We start from the raw sequence: 17,606 nt of genomic DNA, 5'->3' as shown, positions 1-17,606 counted from the left end.
ATTACGTTGCATCTAAACTCGCGTACATAATGTTATGGCCCGTGAAAATTAAATGGACTTATGTAAAATAGATACCCATGTGATATTGCATCAAATTGTGGGATAATATTTGGAGACATTTATGACGAGGAATTTTCCATACGGCATGAATTATAATTCATGCCGTATGGAAAATTCCTTAATAAAAGAAGGACAGACATAGGGCTCCATTATAGGCGATGTCACATTTTTTAAGAACGTACCTCACCCCACCCACCCACAAATGTACCTAATATATATAGATAGTACGTTATTCTTTTCTGGGTGTCATCACTGGCATGAATGTCATAGGCTCGAAAAAAAAACTTTTTTGAAGAACAAGTGTAAAGGGGGTAAGTCACTTACCGTGCTAGCGGGATGTGCGGGCAGCAACAGCAGCTGCGGAGGCCGCTTGCGCACGCCGCGCCCCCGGCGCCCGCGCGTGGGCGCCACCGGTGCCACGGGCGCCGCGGGCGCCAAAGCCGGGGCCTGGCGACCTAGCCAGTGCGACACTAGCTTCTCCTTGCTGTTGGCGCTGCCGAACTCGGGGGATTCGACCTGCTGGAAAATGATATGTAGGATTATTAATCAGATCATTTTGAATGACAAAATTTCCAAAGTCTCGTCAAATGGATCTGGCGTTGTTGCACTTAAGTACTTGTACAATAAGGTATTGAAGTTAATAAGCTTCAGAATACGCCCTTGAAATAAATCATCAGATAAAAGTAAGAAGGGTGAAGTGTGATCTAGTTTTATAAAGCTGCAATCAGTTTAATCATAGTAGTTACCTGCATACAAATAAACCAAGTTACGCTTCGAAACCACGTGTAAGTATATACGGTACGACTGTATAGTCGCTATCAGATATATCGGAGCGTTCAAGGTGTTCACAATATCTGAACACGCACTCTAGCACTCTGACAATAGAGGCGAGTTCAGATATTTGTGAGCGCCTTAGCCGCTCCGATATATCTGATAGCGACTGTACCTAAGTAACGAAGGTTAACTCATCTGGTGGAAAAACAGCCTCAAGACAACGCCTGCCTCTACTTACAGTAGACGAACGTATCGTAAGTGTACCTAATTGATATTTTTGCTGATTTTAACGATTTAGTTTACTGTTTATTACGAAAAAAATATATCCGACTCGAAGCCAAATTTACCTTTTTCTTCTTCAACGACTCTCCCTGCAGCTTACTCTCCAACTCCTTGCACAGCTCATGTCCCTTCTCCCTCTCCCTCTCTCTATCCCCCTTCTCTTTCTTCTCGTCCACATGCACCACGTAAGGCTTGAAGCCCGGGTCGAACTGGTTGTGGTCGTAGGCCTGCTTGGGCCTGAAGCAGGGGCACACGCGCTTCGACAGGTGGTAGATGCTGACGATGCAGACGAGGCAGTGGACGGAGGCGATGATGAGCACCGCGATGTTCGTGAGGACGGGCGTCCAAGCTTCCATTTCATCCTGGGGACAGATGGTGACTTTAGTTAGGTACCATACATAGGTTTGGTATCATAGAAGGCAAGATAAAAGGAAAAAGAGGCAGAGGCAGACCAAGACGTAGCTATGGAGACCAAATAAAAGAAAAAGCTGGTGTCGTGTCGTATCAAAAGGTCAAGGATATGACATATGAGTGGAAGAAATGGAAAATACTCCACTGACAAGAGGATACCTCTTAAATTGAAGAAGAGACCATACGTCGAATTGCTATTTAAGTAATGCAAATATGTTTTTCATATCTCATGCTCTGAAAGTGGGTCGTTGTTGTTCTACAAGGTGCGCAGAAAGTGTTACGTTTATGCTCTAGCGCAGAAAAGTGGTGTACTCCTCTGCGTCCCCGTCCCACGAACAACTGGGTGGAAACAAAATGGAAAAATAGTGTCTTTATTTCCTCGCCTGGAACAATTGGTAATTGTTTAATTTTACTAATCCTACGTTGATCCTTCTTTTATAAAAAAATATGTAATTAAATTGTTAAAAGCAAATTACATTTTCTTGATTTCTTTCGTTGAATTCTATTTACTCGATTTCATAAGGCGGGAACCAAAAGGAATACACCAAAAATATTTTTTTAAACCTTACACTTGCGTAAATGAGCAAAGGCAGAATCTTATACAGCCACAGTTAAACGTTTGTACGATATTTAATTGGTTTTTAAAGTTATTTAGCACTATATTCATGAAAATAAAATAAAATACAAGATAAAAATTTCTTATAATATTATGAATTAAATTGTTATTTATTTTTAAAATACTTTTATTATGTTATTACGTGGTGCGGCGCACCAAGGTCGTGGTGCGGTCCGCTAGTCTGTTCCGGCTTTTAGAGCGAAAAAGTATAAAATTAAAAAGTAAGAGGCAATCCCGCTGATTTTCATACTATAATGAACAAATAATGTTAAAATTACTGCAGTTTGTTAAAAAATGTGTGTTGTCGTAAATATTGCAATCTAAATGATTTTCGCTAGGGGTTATTAATCTTCACACATGTAAAGTCTCCGATTGCAAGTAAAAGTCATAAGGAAAAAAATCATGGCCGTAGGTCTATTAGGTACTTCAATTACTGATTTTGTGAAATTGCCTTGTCTTGTTTGGTTTCCTCGCATTCGATATGAAAAGTAGAGTGTTTAACTCGGGTGAAAGGCACCATTTCCGTCTCGGACTATTGGCGCTCTCACTGCGTTCGAGCTCCAAACTACCTCGACAGAAATGGGTGCCTTTCAACCCTTGGTTAACAATCTACTATAGCTGTACAGCAACTCTGCTCTGACATAGATAAACAAAAACTACGAAGTCCTTGGGTCAAATAATTTATTGTGTTGTATAATGTATATGTAGTAGGTAAGTATTCGCTTTGATGATATTTGGATAAATTATATGGTGTTACTTTTCGGTGTAATTACGTTTCAGAAAACAAATGAAGACTAATTAAGACGTTTCCTTACTAATAATTAAGTAATGTATATCACAACGTTGTTTTCTGTCAGAGAAGATCACTACATTTCCGACCTAATGATCTCAAATGGTATAATCAGAAACATGCTAACTACTGCAATCGTACAGGATGGAAAGCTCGTCTTCGTTTCTCATTTACTCTAATTATTATTAGCAACATGCAGAATTGCAGACTTAGAAATGTATATGGTCTTGCGTTTTCTACGCTAATCATTGGTCACTAGGCAAAATATCATATGTAGGTATATTACATACTTGTATATTAAATAAATGTAAGTATTTCTTTAAGAAAAATCTCTTTAAATATAAATTATAAGTTATAGGTAAGTAGATAAATAAATGACACCCACCTACTAACCTGGTTTATCACAGATAGACTCACTGCTTTATTTTACGTCACCACTCACCACCAGTTTCCAAGTCAATTGTTTCAACCCGTCATTTACTAAAGAGCAATTTACAACTTTAAATTGATTTGTTGGTGCCAGAACTGACTTCTAACCAGCCTAGGACCATTATAATAAAATAAAAACATGACGCAGATCTGACGGCACTTTTGTTTTATTTATTACGATTCTGTGTGCTTGACCGCATGATTGCTTTTTTTTATCAATGCCTTGTTCTTGATCACATAATTACAGTAACGTGAAACAGGCTGAGGGTCACTGGCTTAGAATAACTGTTCTCAATACGTACTAAGTAAAACCTAAATTACGACTATGACTATCTCGAAATGTCAATTACGTTTTATGTGTGTATGTACTTCATTTGTGCCAGAAACCATTTTAGATTTAGACTATACTCACTGCATTTCGTAGTTATCGGTCCAGTGTCTGTTTATTAAACTAACGATAATATACGCTACAAACAATAAGAACTGCAATAAAACAGTAAGAGCGTGAAAAGACTGGGAGATACTTGCATAAGTTTGATTTGCATTTCTAGAAAGTTTTAGAAGTACCTACCTACCCGCTTACTCAATTTTAATGTATGCAAACAAAGCTATTCCGTGGATGTGAAAATTTAAACAGTACCTCTGGAGTATTTAATGGTTCGTAACTAAGTAATTTCCCCACTGAAGAGGTTTTAACGACAGCTATGTAATATGCTTTCACTGAATATTAGTTAATTTTTTTGTAATGTATAATATTACTAGTATATAGAAATATGTGTTCTGTGAACAAAATTTTGTACGGAACACTAAAAATCATGACGCTATAGATGTAATAAAATCGGAAGTATCACGAGCAAACCTTGAAACCGGGTCAGTCTTTGTCTCAGACTGTATGATGTCTAAATGTAAATAGTCTTTGAGGCCGATTTTGAGTTTTTAATCTTAACTAGATTTGTAATTGTTATGATCTTAACACGAATCGCAGTACATCTCACGCGCATAAAAGCTTGTAGAGGTAGCATATCAATAACAAAATGATAACATATTTTTAAATATATCTGAATATGCCACCTAGATAGTTAAATCAACCGGATGCGCACACGCAGGTCAAGGCGCCGCGGCGACCGATCATCGCAGCGTGAAGTAATACCGCCATCACGACATCGGCTAAAGGGCGCTTATCTTAATAATTATCTGTAATCGCCTGTGAACGTGAAGACGTACATGTATTATAATTGTTTACGGTGATGTAACTGTCGTATACATAATTATAAAAAAATATTTTAGAGTTGCGACGTGAAAGATACGATCTGTGATGAGGTAATAAATTGACGCTGCGCTTAGAATTATCCCTGTAGGAAATCCAACTTTTTCTTTGATTCCATTGTCAGCTATTGCATGTTTCTTTAAATACTATCTAAACTCTTCTCTTTCAGTGTTCTCTTAAAATGTTCTAAAATATTTATTAGTCTGATATCTGGGGCCCATTTCTCGAACGATATTAGTCTAATATTATTAGTGTTTTGTTATGGCAACACATACGATTTGACAGTTCGTGGACTTATAATATTAGTCTAATACCATTCGAGAAATGGGCCCCTGATCGTATTCATCAGCTTCCACTAATCATGTAGCTTTATTAGACAATTAAATGAATAAAAGTCAAGTGACATTTTAAGCGATATACCTAGAACCGATCGGTTCGGGCACCTGAAGGACATGCGGTGAACCGCTGCACTATCGAACCTGTCGCGTGTCATCGGTCAGCTGTGTAGGTCACCTGACAAACTACAATCTATTATAGAATTAGAGAACGTTGGCATCGTCCACACCCTGTGGTCTCTATGACAATATTAATAAAATAAAGATTTTATAATTTTCTTATTACTTGTTTTTACAATAAGTTACATTACTAGTATTCATAGAAAATTCAATGTACTTAGATAATTACCGTAGAAGTGACTAAAGAGATAGTTTTCGAGAGCAAAATACTGAAAAAAGATACCTTCCCCCTTGGGGACTTAAGTACCTAAGTTCATTTGGACACCTCAAAAAGAAACTGTACCAATATTCAAAACACTACGAATTATTTGGATTGCGCGCCGATTTTTGAGCAAATTCTTATAAGTACTTACGTATGATGTCAACGGACACGGGAATTTGTTTCATAGGTACACGTACAGTCAAGTGTAAAAATAAGTTTTTGGCAAAAATTTAATTTTTGGTACAATCTTTTATCGCTGACTGTACTTTTCTTACGACAGACAACTAATACTCATCGAGACAATTCTAAAAACCCCTAACGCAATTAGGTTGCGTTGTTTCATCACAGAGTTCCTATGGCCACCTCCTGTCTCCATCATCAGATCAGTTCGACAGTACCATATTATTGTAATGTCATCAGAACTACATACATCTGCCAATTTTCATAACGCTACGATCCTTGGAAGATGGTTAAATTAGTTACCTTAGATTCCATTACATAGTTACATACAGGTCGACCTATTTAATAATAAGTTTTTGGCAAAAAAATCATTTTTGGTACAAGCTTTTATCGCTGACTGTACTTTTCTTACGACAGACTACTAATACTCATCGAGACAATTCTAAAAACCCCTAACACAATTAGGTTGCGTTGTTTCATCACAGAGTTCCTATGGCCACCTCCTGTCTCCATCATCAGATCAGCTCGATGGTACCATAATATTGCATTGTCATCCGATTTATAAATGCATGCAAAATTTCAGCTTAATCGGAAACCGAGAAGTGGATCAAATTTAACTTGCAAGATTTGATTACAGACCGACAGACAGACAGACAACGGTTAGGTGAAACTAAATAAAAGCTTGTAATAAAAGCGTGTCAATATGGGTGCACACATTATACTCAATAATATGTCCCATAGCCTTTTATCTGCGAATTAAGAACTATGGGACATATTTTTGAGTAAGTTATATGCACACATAATTTTACACTTGATTGTATAACTGTGACACCAATTATTGGTACTTTTACTCCCTCATATATTTATGCATGATAATAGTTACAATGCCCTCTCATTAATGGAGCAAATACTATATTACAGAACCATTGGGCCGTAACGCCTGTTACGCCTGTCAATCTGGTAACGAACGAAGCAGAACTGTCATCAGATCCGATAGTGTCGCACGCGCACCGCCTTATGCTAATTTTATTGCAAGTCGATAACTCGGTCACGAATGATCGAATTTTATCGATGTTTTTGATATGAAGACGTATTTTGATTATAATAATAGGCTATGAATTTGATCTGGATATGCTATGGATATGATCATGTTTTTACAATCACTGTTTTTACAATCAGAATAGGTACACCACATGATGGATCCAAAGAGCGATTTCTTATTTGGGCGCGTTTATGTCGTTTTCATGTACGCTGTAAGGTGAACGGTAGTTATGCTTTTGGCAAAGATGTTGGCTTTTTACTCTAATTCTAATTTAAATGATCTATCTAATCATGGTTAGTATTGCAAACCAGGGACAGGGAGTGATTTATCGCACTACAAATACAGGCAATATGGTAATTAACCGTTTGATTTGGTCACACCGCGCGCGCCCGGGCAGAACCGACTGATGCAACTCCAATAATATCCACTTCCCAGGTTTAATATCTCCGACATGCTCTAAAATATGCAATTTATTTACACTGGGTGCATTTTGTAACTTATCAACTAAGTCACGCTTTACTCGCTTTAAGTTACTTTGTAAGAGTGTCGTGTAATCTCGGTGAACATTTTTTTTTAGAAAGTAATCTTAGGAGGGTTGTCTACATATTCGTATAGGTACACAGCATGCGTTTGTAGGCTAAACCTTATAAAAAGAGCTATTTGCTTGTTGGACCATACAAAAAAGATTCCGTACACTTCAAAAACGATAGGATTATTTTTAAAACGGCAACACAAAAAATAAGATCAGAAAAATCCTTGAACATTTAAATTAATTAAGGTTTAGACTCTGTGCGGAAAGAGATATAGTTCGCTGATATACAGACGAATGGACACACAAAGAAGACTCTGTAATAGGACCCCGTTATCACTATTGTGCAACTAACAATTGAAATAAATTACCTAACTACAAATAATTAAAATCAACTCTAATTGACCGAAGCGAAGCGAAGGTCTACGTTTTGACTCGGGCATTTTGCTTTCGTATGTCCGGATGTTCTCCTCTACAGGTCGCAATTCTTAACCGATTCTCATGAAATTTTGTGACCAGATTCTATGACTAAATAAATTTTTTTTGTCAATCCGGTTTTTAGAAATTTTAAAAAATGGCGGAGTCGTGATACCTGGCGCCTAAACAAATAGTCGTATCGATATCATAAGAGTTTTTTCTTTTTGATATATGTTTATAGATTAAATGGCCAAAAATTCAGAAAATTTGTATCACTGGTTTCGGCGGTATTTAGATATTTAGTTTTTACTTGAGAATGAGTAGCTAAATTTCGTCAGCTTTAGTAAGAACTATCATGGCGCATTTTGCAAACGTTCGCTTTTTTGTTTGCATAGGGAGGTCCCTGGTTCCATCCCCAGTAATTGTATGCTGCTACATAACTTTTTGTATTTTTTTATACTTAAATTTCGTATCAATTGTTGTTTTTTATTTTATATTTTTATTTTGAAAAAATGAAAAAAATCGTATTTTTTATTTATCAAGCGCGGGCTAAGCGCATTCGTTTATTTTTTGCAACAGATGATGGCTTTTTGCGCTTTAAAGAAAATTTGATTCTTGAATATACGGCGCCATACCTTTGGCCTATGCTCGTCTAGATGGCGACACCATTTTATATTTAACAATTTTTACTCATATCAGTAAAAGAACATGAGTCAAAATCATATGGCGTTCTAAAAATAAAAAAAATCATTTATCCATACATATATACATTTATTGATATTTTTTTTTCATTTTCTTTTTAATCCTGTATCGAAAGATGGCAGTAAATTTACTGTGACTACAAAATTTAGTATGACAATAACCCTCTACTACATATAGGGACCCTGCGAGTTGGAGGGTCTGCCATCTTGTGGCCTGAATCGGAAACATGTACATTGCCAAAACAAGTTCTACCATCTACCGTTCTTGTAGGTACGTTTCCGTATGCATAGTAGGTTCTGTCATCTTGTGGGCTACATCGGAAGCATAAACGTCACATTTACGCCTCACGCCAAAAATCTGACGGCTCCTATGCTACCCCCTATAGTTCACGCACGCCCACTATAGGGACCGTGCGCGTTGGAGGGCCTGCCATCTTGTGGCCTGAATCGGAATCATATGTGCACATGTACATTGCCAAAGCAAGTGCTACCATCTACCGTTCTCGTAAGTACGTTTCCTTGTGCATAGTAGGTTCTGCCATCTCGTGGGCTACATCGGAATCATAAACTACACATCTACGCTTCGCGCCAAAGATCTGACGGCTCCTGTGCTGCCCCCTATAGTTCATGCACGTCCCCTATACACTTTATTCTCTTTAGATTAGATATTTAAATTCTTACTCGAGAATAAGTAACCAAATTTCGTCAGCTCATCTAAATGCTATCATAGCGCAGTTGGAAAGACGCTTACAAGCAAGGATATGGGAATAGGTACCCGGTTCGATCCCCAATAAATGCAATTTTTTTTATTTATTTTTTGCACTTAAACATCGTATTGCTGATTGATCAAGCGAGCGCGAAGCGCGAGGTAAGCGTATTCGTTTGATTTTTTGTTTGAATATTTTTTTAGCGGTTTTAGTTCAAGGGCATGGCTGTTCCAGGAGTCAATTTCCACTTACGTTTATAGCATGGGCGGTCACCATCCATAAATCGCAGGGGTTAACATTGCCTAGGGTAGTGGTCGACCTTGGGCTCAGGGAACTAGCTGTAGGTTGCTCGTACGTTGCGCTTTCCCGGGCTCAAAGTCTAACTAACAATAATGTTAGTTAGACTTTGAGCCTTTTAATTTGGATCGCCTCGCTAAAATGGCCCATAATTTCCGCAAATAATTTTTTCTTCGAGGCAATTACTCCGTTCTCATTTTTTCCCAGTGGAATTTCTTCGCTTTATTTAATTTTTCGTGTACATTTTTTCATAAACTAAATTTTCGTTTTCTCAATTTATTCCCTTTTCTTTTTAATCCCAGTAGTTAAAATAACCAGTAGGTTTTTTTTTCACTAACTAAATATTCTCTATCTCCACATTTTCTCTTTTTTTTAATGCTAGTGGTAAAGATAACCAGGTTTTTTTCAAATAGGTAGGTTAGGGTTATTTTTTTTGATGACCCTATAAACGAAACTGCTCCCAGAGATAGGTAGGTTAGGCTTATTTTTTTTTGATGACCCTAAAAACGAAACTGCTCCCAGAGATAGGTAGGTTAGGGTTATTTTTTTTTTGATGACCCTAAAAACGAATCTGCTCCCAGAGATAGGTATGGTTAGAGTTATTGGCTGACAGCGTTTGGTTTTTTACTTGTAGTTTTTTAGATTATGTTTTAATTTTAGTGTTTTTGATATTTGTTGTATGTGAAATACCTACAAGTAACAAATATAATTACTACACTATTAACATACAGTAACAAGAAAATATTATCCTAGATATTTAAAAGAACGAAAACTATAAGGAAAAGATTAATTTAAAAATATTAAAAATAGGCGATTGCGGAAGAAAACCATTGGGAAAATATGGGAACGGAGTAATTGCTACCGAGAATGAATGATTTCGGGAAATTATGGGCAACGCAAAATATGAGAACGGAGTAATTGCCTCGAAGAAAAAATGATTTTCGGAAATTATGGGCCACACTCGCGCACGAAGCTTCTTAGTTGCAGTTTACAGGTTAATTCAAAGGTAATGCATGGTATAATAATATACTCCGCCTGGTACTCCATTCCCGTCTTTTCTAGGTCACCTAACTGACACGGGCTTACGTCATCATGCGACAGCGCTATATGATAATATGCGATAGCGCTATATATAGCGGCCATGTTGTTGTGACGTAGCCCCGTGTCACTCTGGGAATGGAAGACCATGTTTTATTAGACTATGAGGTAATGTTGGTTTCCTAACATAGGTAGAGTTAGACCAAGAAAAGTCTGCAGAGATTTTGACACTGGCACAAATAACATTGGCACTGCGTGTGCTGTCAAAATCTCTGCAGACTTTTCTTGGTCTAACTCTATCCACTTTTCTATACAATTAGTATGGCGACGTGTATACTTAAGGGGCATCGACCGTACACTGACATCGGGATGATATTTTTATCATGTTATTTAGTAGTCATCGTGCGTCTCGCTTGCGCCAATACATGTACGGACAAGAACGAGTGAAATGCACGATAACTAAATGACATCAGTTAGATGTCTTTCTGATATCAGTGTAAGTTTGAATTGGCCTGTTAGCCAAAAATTGTTTCGTATGTCCATATGTTCTACTCTACAGGTCGCATATCTAAACCAATTCCCGAATTTTGTAAGCAATTGATAGTTAAGTTTTTATGGTCAAATTAGATTCTCTAAATTCTTCAAAACAACGGAACCATACATTTATTCAGTTTTAAACTCTGCTCGCGAGGTCTACAGCTCACAGAGCCACTAGTTATAATTACTAGTGTGAAATTGCACACGTATACATAACGAAAGCGATATAAAATGGAATGTCTGATTATGCCCCTTAGGTCCCACATTTCAGTGGACTATTGACCAATTCTATTGATAAGTACTAAATTATAATGATATGCTGACATGTCACGACAATGCAAGTCGTTTAGCAGTGCACCGCGCCCCGGCGTTGCCTCACCCGTTACTGGTGCATGGATAATCGGTTACCGCGGGTTACGGCGGCCGGCAACGATCTGGGCCAGTGGGTAACTGATGGCCTTAATCAAATGTCTTTCGAGTCTGTGGCTTGAAGATGTCTTGTGATGGAACTAATTTAGGGGAATCGTTTAATGAGTCGGTGTTGTAATTGTTGAGAACAAATGTAATATCGGGGGATTATTAAGTTCTATGGTATTTGACGCATTTTCATGGAAAAATATTTAATAAAATATGCTTTATGGGTGAACAGACGCCAGTATTCTCAAATTAATATTACAGTGATTAGAAAGATACTCTAAACTGTAAAGTTATGATTTGCAAAGTACGTCATTTTTTAAATATTAATTAAAAACCTCCTCCGTCAACTAGTAAAAATATTATTGTCTTTCCAGAAAATATGACGCTGTACGCAGTATGCTACGTTATTATGAAGGCCTAACCCACAAGAACGGAGACCGAAACTCTATGAAAATATTGAAAAACATAGTCTCTTGATGAGCTCTAATGAATTGATCTGTGTACCTATTAAATGACAATTCTTTATTCTTTTTTCAGACAAACACTAAGTATAAGTTTACAGCTGCAGGATGCCAAGACATTTATACTGTTAATACAATAAAGTTCGCAATTTACCTGAAAGCTGGCATTAGGCCCAGTTGCCGGCAGAACCCTGGACGAGGCCCTCTGCAGGCCCGTGGCGGCGAGAACGGCCGCGCTGTTGCCGCACGCCAAGCATAGCAGCGACAGCGCCAGGAACGCCGTCAGGAGACCACTCCTGCGGAATTCACAACATAAATCAATAAATCTACTAATATCAAGTAGGTACATACCGTCGGCCTAAGTCGCAAACCTCGTATTAACTCCATTTCAAGGAAATTAGTAATTGCTACCTTGGACAACAATACTTATAGTCGCAAACCTCGTAACTCCCCCGGAGGAGTTACGAGGTTTGCGACTTAGGCCGACGATACGTAATATTGTCGAGGACGCAAAACGGCAATACAGTGCTTTTCACCAAACATGCGAAAAATAAGGTAAAATAATCAATTATTAAGCATCAACATCACTCGTATACTCGGATCTTACCATCATCAAAAACTATGATAATTATGATGATATCTTCCCTCCTTAAAACTTTTTTAGAAGGACAAAAAAGTAAAATTAAAAAAGTTTAAGCATGGTATAATAATATACTCCGCCTGGTACTCCATTCCCGTCTTTTCTAGGTCACCTAACTGACACGGGCTTACGTCATCATGCGACAGCGCTATATGATAATATGCGATAGCGCTATATATAGCGGCCATGTTGTTGTGACGTAGCCCCGTGTCTAGGGTTGCCAGATGGTCGGGATTTGGCGGGATTCTCCCGATTTTTAGCAGGTGTTCCCGATTCCCGACAAAGTGTAAACTGTCCCGAAAAACAGCTTCACGTTATAAAACAATAATTTCAAGTTCCGAACTGTCGTCGAGCGAGCGAGCTGACGTAGTGCCAATAATGTAAAATATCGTTGTTTTTAATACAATTACTTTAATTTGAATGTATTTTTTTTAGAGATGCCCCGAATAGTGATTTGGCCGAATACCGAATATTCGGCCTCTCTCTCGGCCGAATACCGAATATTCGGCATGACATGCGAACATTTTGAGTCACAATTATTATGCAAACTGTTCGCCATCAAATAAAGCACTACGTTTGCTGATATATTTCTATGTTGAACAGAATTAATGAATGTATATTAGAGTCAATCAAATCAGACTCATGATAAAAATAAAATATTTTGTAATCGATAAATGCTCAAAAACGTGCCTTCGTATTTAACTACTTTCCAAGAATACATTTAAAAAATATTAAATATACCTAGTTTTTGGTTTTTTTTTGTAATTTTTCTTTTTAGGTAGATGCAACAGATATTCGGTATTCGGCCGAATAGTAGGCAACATTCGGCTGAATACCGAATATTGGGCAAAGTGTCCGAATAGTTGCCGAATCATGGCATCGTGGCAATCGTGGCATCTCTAATTTTTTTTTTCCCGACTTAAGTTCCAAAATCCCGAAAAATTGATATTGTTTCCCGATAATAGCGCCTTTCGATCTGGCAACCCTACCCGTGTCACTCTGGGAATGGAAGACCATGTTTTATTAGACTATGAGTTTAAGCAATTTTAAGAACGCTGTTTTTGGAAACCTGTAAACCTTGAAAAAAAAAATTGTTGTAATTGTCTATGATTACTATTAAGCAGTATTCGCACGATCGTACAAAATGGTCCTGGAAGAACGAGACATAGAAGGTCACTGTCTCCCTATCTCGTTCTATCCCACAACTTGAAATGATAGCTGTACCGGGCCGTGTGGATGCGGCTTTAATGATTGGCTATTTGTTTCGAGTCGTAACATTTTATTTATATAGACAGTCAAGCAAATCTTGTCAGTAGAAAAAGGCGCGAAATTCAAATTTTCTATGAGACGATATCCCTTCGCGCCTACATTTTTCAAATTTGCCGCCTTTTTCTACTGACAAGATCTGCTTGACCAAGTATAGTCTGTCTCTCTGTCTAGCCACTTCCGTCAGTAGAAAAGACAAATTTAAAAAAATGTAGGCGCGAAGGATCGTCGTCTAATATAAAATTTTATTTCGCGCCTTTTTCTACTGAGTAAGTTGTTTGACCGGCTATATTTCAGTTTTAGTTTAGTTAATCGTTGTATGTAGCAGCAAGTGCTTTGGTGACAGGCGACAAAGGAGACTAAATTCAGACGTGACGTAATTAAGTATGTGTGTTGCTGTCGCGTGGACACATTGTCAATAGCTAAAACTGCTGACTCCATATCTTACAATACAATACTTACAATGTGTTTGTTTTCATTGTTCGTAATATAAGTTGACGATCTTTTAGTGAAAGCCTTTGTTTTATCCTTTTGTGTAAAATACTGTGTCTTTTCTTTAAGAAATAAATATATCTAATCTTATCTAATCTATAATTATCCGCAGGGTCTAGGGGTCTACAATAAAGATGTTTAGTAGGTACTTACTTAATTGTTTGTTATTTGGCTGTGTGTAGAGGGTAGGTAGGTACTTAATGGGAATGTAGTCTGCTTACTTTTTCCAGTGTTACATTTACATTTGGGTTTTAAGTTTAAGAATACTTGTAAATATCATGACCGATAAGTAAAAATGCCAAACTTAAGTACTTAGGGTGCGAATCAGGACAAAATAGAAAAGGCCGTTTGATGAGGTATTAAACGCACCCGTGCGGAGCTTCTTTGGATCTTGCTCATCTCTCCATACTTTTGAAAAAGTTAGAAGAAATAGAACGTATCTGCTAATCAGAACAACGCTGAAATAGAAAGCTCAATTTGTAAGTGCGTTCGTATGGTGAACAGCTCACTGAGTTCAAAACTGCCTGTCAAAACATTGAGAAGAAGCGGCGCGGCGGAGCGAAGAATAAAGATACCAATACTTACCACTCGTACAGTATTTTTGGGCAGTCGTGTATCAATAGACAAGTGAGTAAGTTGGGTCTGGATTTTATTCGATGTTTAAATCCTTTAATTCCATTCCACCAACTCATAAGTTGTAACTAAACTACTTTTCTAATTGTCTTTATTTATTTTAAATCATACATTGCCTTTAACCCATAATGCTTGAACTTCTCAATGCCTCCTTCCCAATACATATTACTTAATTTAATAGGAAAAAGTCGACGACCGCTTTGGGGTTGTGCACAAATCACGCGAGGTGTTTTCGGCTACTTTTTGACCCCCCCTGGTGATATTTGGTGAGGTTTTTCGCTACCCCCCCTCCCCCCACACAACCTCAAGTGTATTTTTTTGAAAGTTATTCATTCGACTTAATTTAAAGAAAAAATGTATTGTATATAGAAAATCTTGTTTATTTTTCTATTTTCGTTAAATAAAATAAATAAATAAATATTAGGGGACATCTTACACAGATCAAACCTAGCCCCAAACTAAGCAAAGCTTGTACTATGGGTACTAGGCGACGATATACATACTTGTATAGATAAATACATATTTATATACATAGAAAACAACCATGACTCAGGAACAAATATTAGTGTTCATCACACAAATAAATGCCCTTACTGGGATTCGAACCCAGGACCATCGCTACTCGCTACTTTGAAGTGCAGAGTGAAGATCTGTGTTTAACGAAACCGAGAAAAAGTATCTACTCATGTGGTAGGTGTTTTTTTCATAGTTTCGTTCACTGTAGAAAAATACACGTGAGGTTTCCTTATACCCCCCCCCCCCATCCCCAACGTGATCTATCGTGATTTTTTCGTGACCCCCCCACCCCCTATCGAACCTCGCGTGATTTGTGCACAAGCCCTTTTCCATACTAAACGTAGTAACTATTTTCCTCCCCGGACATAAAAAGAATAGAAAATATTTTTACACAATTTGATGTAGAGCTGATGTAGAGATACTTGGACAAAGCGGGTAAAGTCGCCCGGCTACTGAGCTCCGCTTGCTAAAATAAACCATGAACCATGATAGACAAGACAGCGTTACGCTCACTTGCGCACGAGATAAGAAGTTTTAAGAACCGTAATGTTGGCTGAGCACCTTAATCTCTAATAAAATACACTTCATGTTAATACAATCACGAGTTATTCAAGCATCCACCAACTATTATATGAAAGATACGTGGGTTCCGAAGAAAGTAAATATCGTATGGGTTCCGCGTACAAGTAACATTTCTTGATTAAGTGTCCTGTACGTCTACCACCAGTTTTTACATTGACATAACGCTCACGTCTGCGTAATTTACTTTCTGTACATCTCGCTTGCACTAATATGCGAGTACGAGCGAGATGCATAGAAAGTAAGTTACGTAGACGTGAGAGTATATGTCAATGTCAAAACTGATGGTAGACGTACTGGCGTGCTAGACGACGTGGTTATGGTCTCTGGACTCACAGAAAGACAGTTAGGGGCGTTTATCAACATACCCCGAGTAGGCGAGTACCCCGCGTAATCACGTTTTTTTTAAATGATATGTTTCCATCGTGACAGTTTAATTAAGCCGATATAATTATAGTATGACTTACACAGAGAACCGAGCATAATTTTTTTTTAGAAAACCTCGATTAATTAAGAATTTCATCATCGGAACAATACTTTACTAGCAGCAAGGTGCCTGTTACTTACAAGTCTTACAACCTCGCATTAAAACAACGCCTTATTTAATAATCTATGATCTAAATCGATCGATAAAACCGCAAGCTATGTCAAGGAAAACTTATACAACTTTTATCGTCATAATAGGAAAGTTGGTGTCTTGAACTACCTACATCGTAAACTTAGGAGTTGCTATAAAGCAGCTACCTATGACGCATTTTATACCGTATATTTAATTTTACTGTGCTTAGATTACTTGGATGTTTACTTCTTTCTCCGCTGTAAGGAATTTGCAATCAGGAAAGGTTATTATTATAATATAAATTAAACAAAACCATCGTATGAAGAATTTTCTTAGCTTTGGTTACTTATATAGTAGCCGGCGCTCAAATTTTAAATAAAATGGATAGTTCTAGAACAGACAAAGCGTGACACGGGCGGATCTAATCAAATGTGATTCTAGTCCAAATTTGTAGTCGGTCAAAAATCCGAAACTCAAATCTAACGGGTAAACTAGTGATAAAGTCAGATTACACTTTTTTAGTAGAGAAGTCAAAGTTACCGTACATTTACATAACGTACATTAACGTACATAACATGCATTAAGGTAATTTCAATGAAATCAGGGAGTTAACTACTAATGTACCAACGAATGTTCTATAGTATACCTATAATGTAGTTGCCATATAATCGTTATGACATATCGTTTACAAAAAAAACAAGCCAGAGGATTTAAAAGTATAAGCCCAACGGCTCGCCTACACTTGACTTCGTCTTCAAATCTGATTGATAATCTACTGTTTAGTTTTTACCCCAACAACTTCATAATTAAAAAATAATTTCTAGCCTTCAACAAGTCTGGATAACAATCTCGTCAACGGCATCATATACTTACAAAACCGATCGCTGATGCATGGCTCCCATACATTTCCAATGGTTAATGACAGCCACTTTCCCCGGCTACGCCCTAATTGATGCCCCAGCCGTGATAGATGGGTGACTCGGCTATTAACACCAGTGTATTATCGTCGGCTGGCACAGGTAAGTTGAGTTCTAATCTATACTTGGTCAAGCAAATCTTGTCAGTAGCATAGGGCGGCAATATTTGTAAAATTTGAGGTTATGATAATTACGAGTACATTACATGTTTTGGTTCGATGTACATTGCTGCTTTTCTTAGCGCAATACTGCTCTTTGAGTGTTGCTCTACTTCACTTTGCTTGTACATTACTACTGTCATACTTTGCTTGACAGACTAAAAAATCGTATGC

General features: G+C 37.6%; 1 protein-coding gene across 1 annotated transcript in view; it reads right to left on the bottom strand.

Moving 5' to 3' along the window:
* The window catches only part of LOC134791683 (uncharacterized), an 86,011-nt gene that overhangs the window by 56,845 nt on the left and 11,560 nt on the right, over positions 1-17,606 (bottom strand). The window contains exons 2-4 of the mRNA XM_063762778.1: positions 11,827-11,968; positions 1,182-1,478; positions 385-576 (exon numbers count right to left, since the gene is read on the bottom strand). Coding sequence (XP_063618848.1) covers positions 385-576; positions 1,182-1,478; positions 11,827-11,968 — 631 coding nt within the window. The remainder of the gene's footprint in view (positions 1-384; positions 577-1,181; positions 1,479-11,826; positions 11,969-17,606) is intronic.

Source organism: Cydia splendana, chromosome 6 (assembly GCF_910591565.1).
Source record: "Cydia splendana chromosome 6, ilCydSple1.2, whole genome shotgun sequence".
NCBI lineage: Eukaryota > Metazoa > Arthropoda > Insecta > Lepidoptera > Tortricidae > Cydia > Cydia splendana.
The sequence above is the reverse complement of the archived record's forward strand: the minus strand, read 5'-3'. Positions and strand labels throughout refer to the sequence as shown.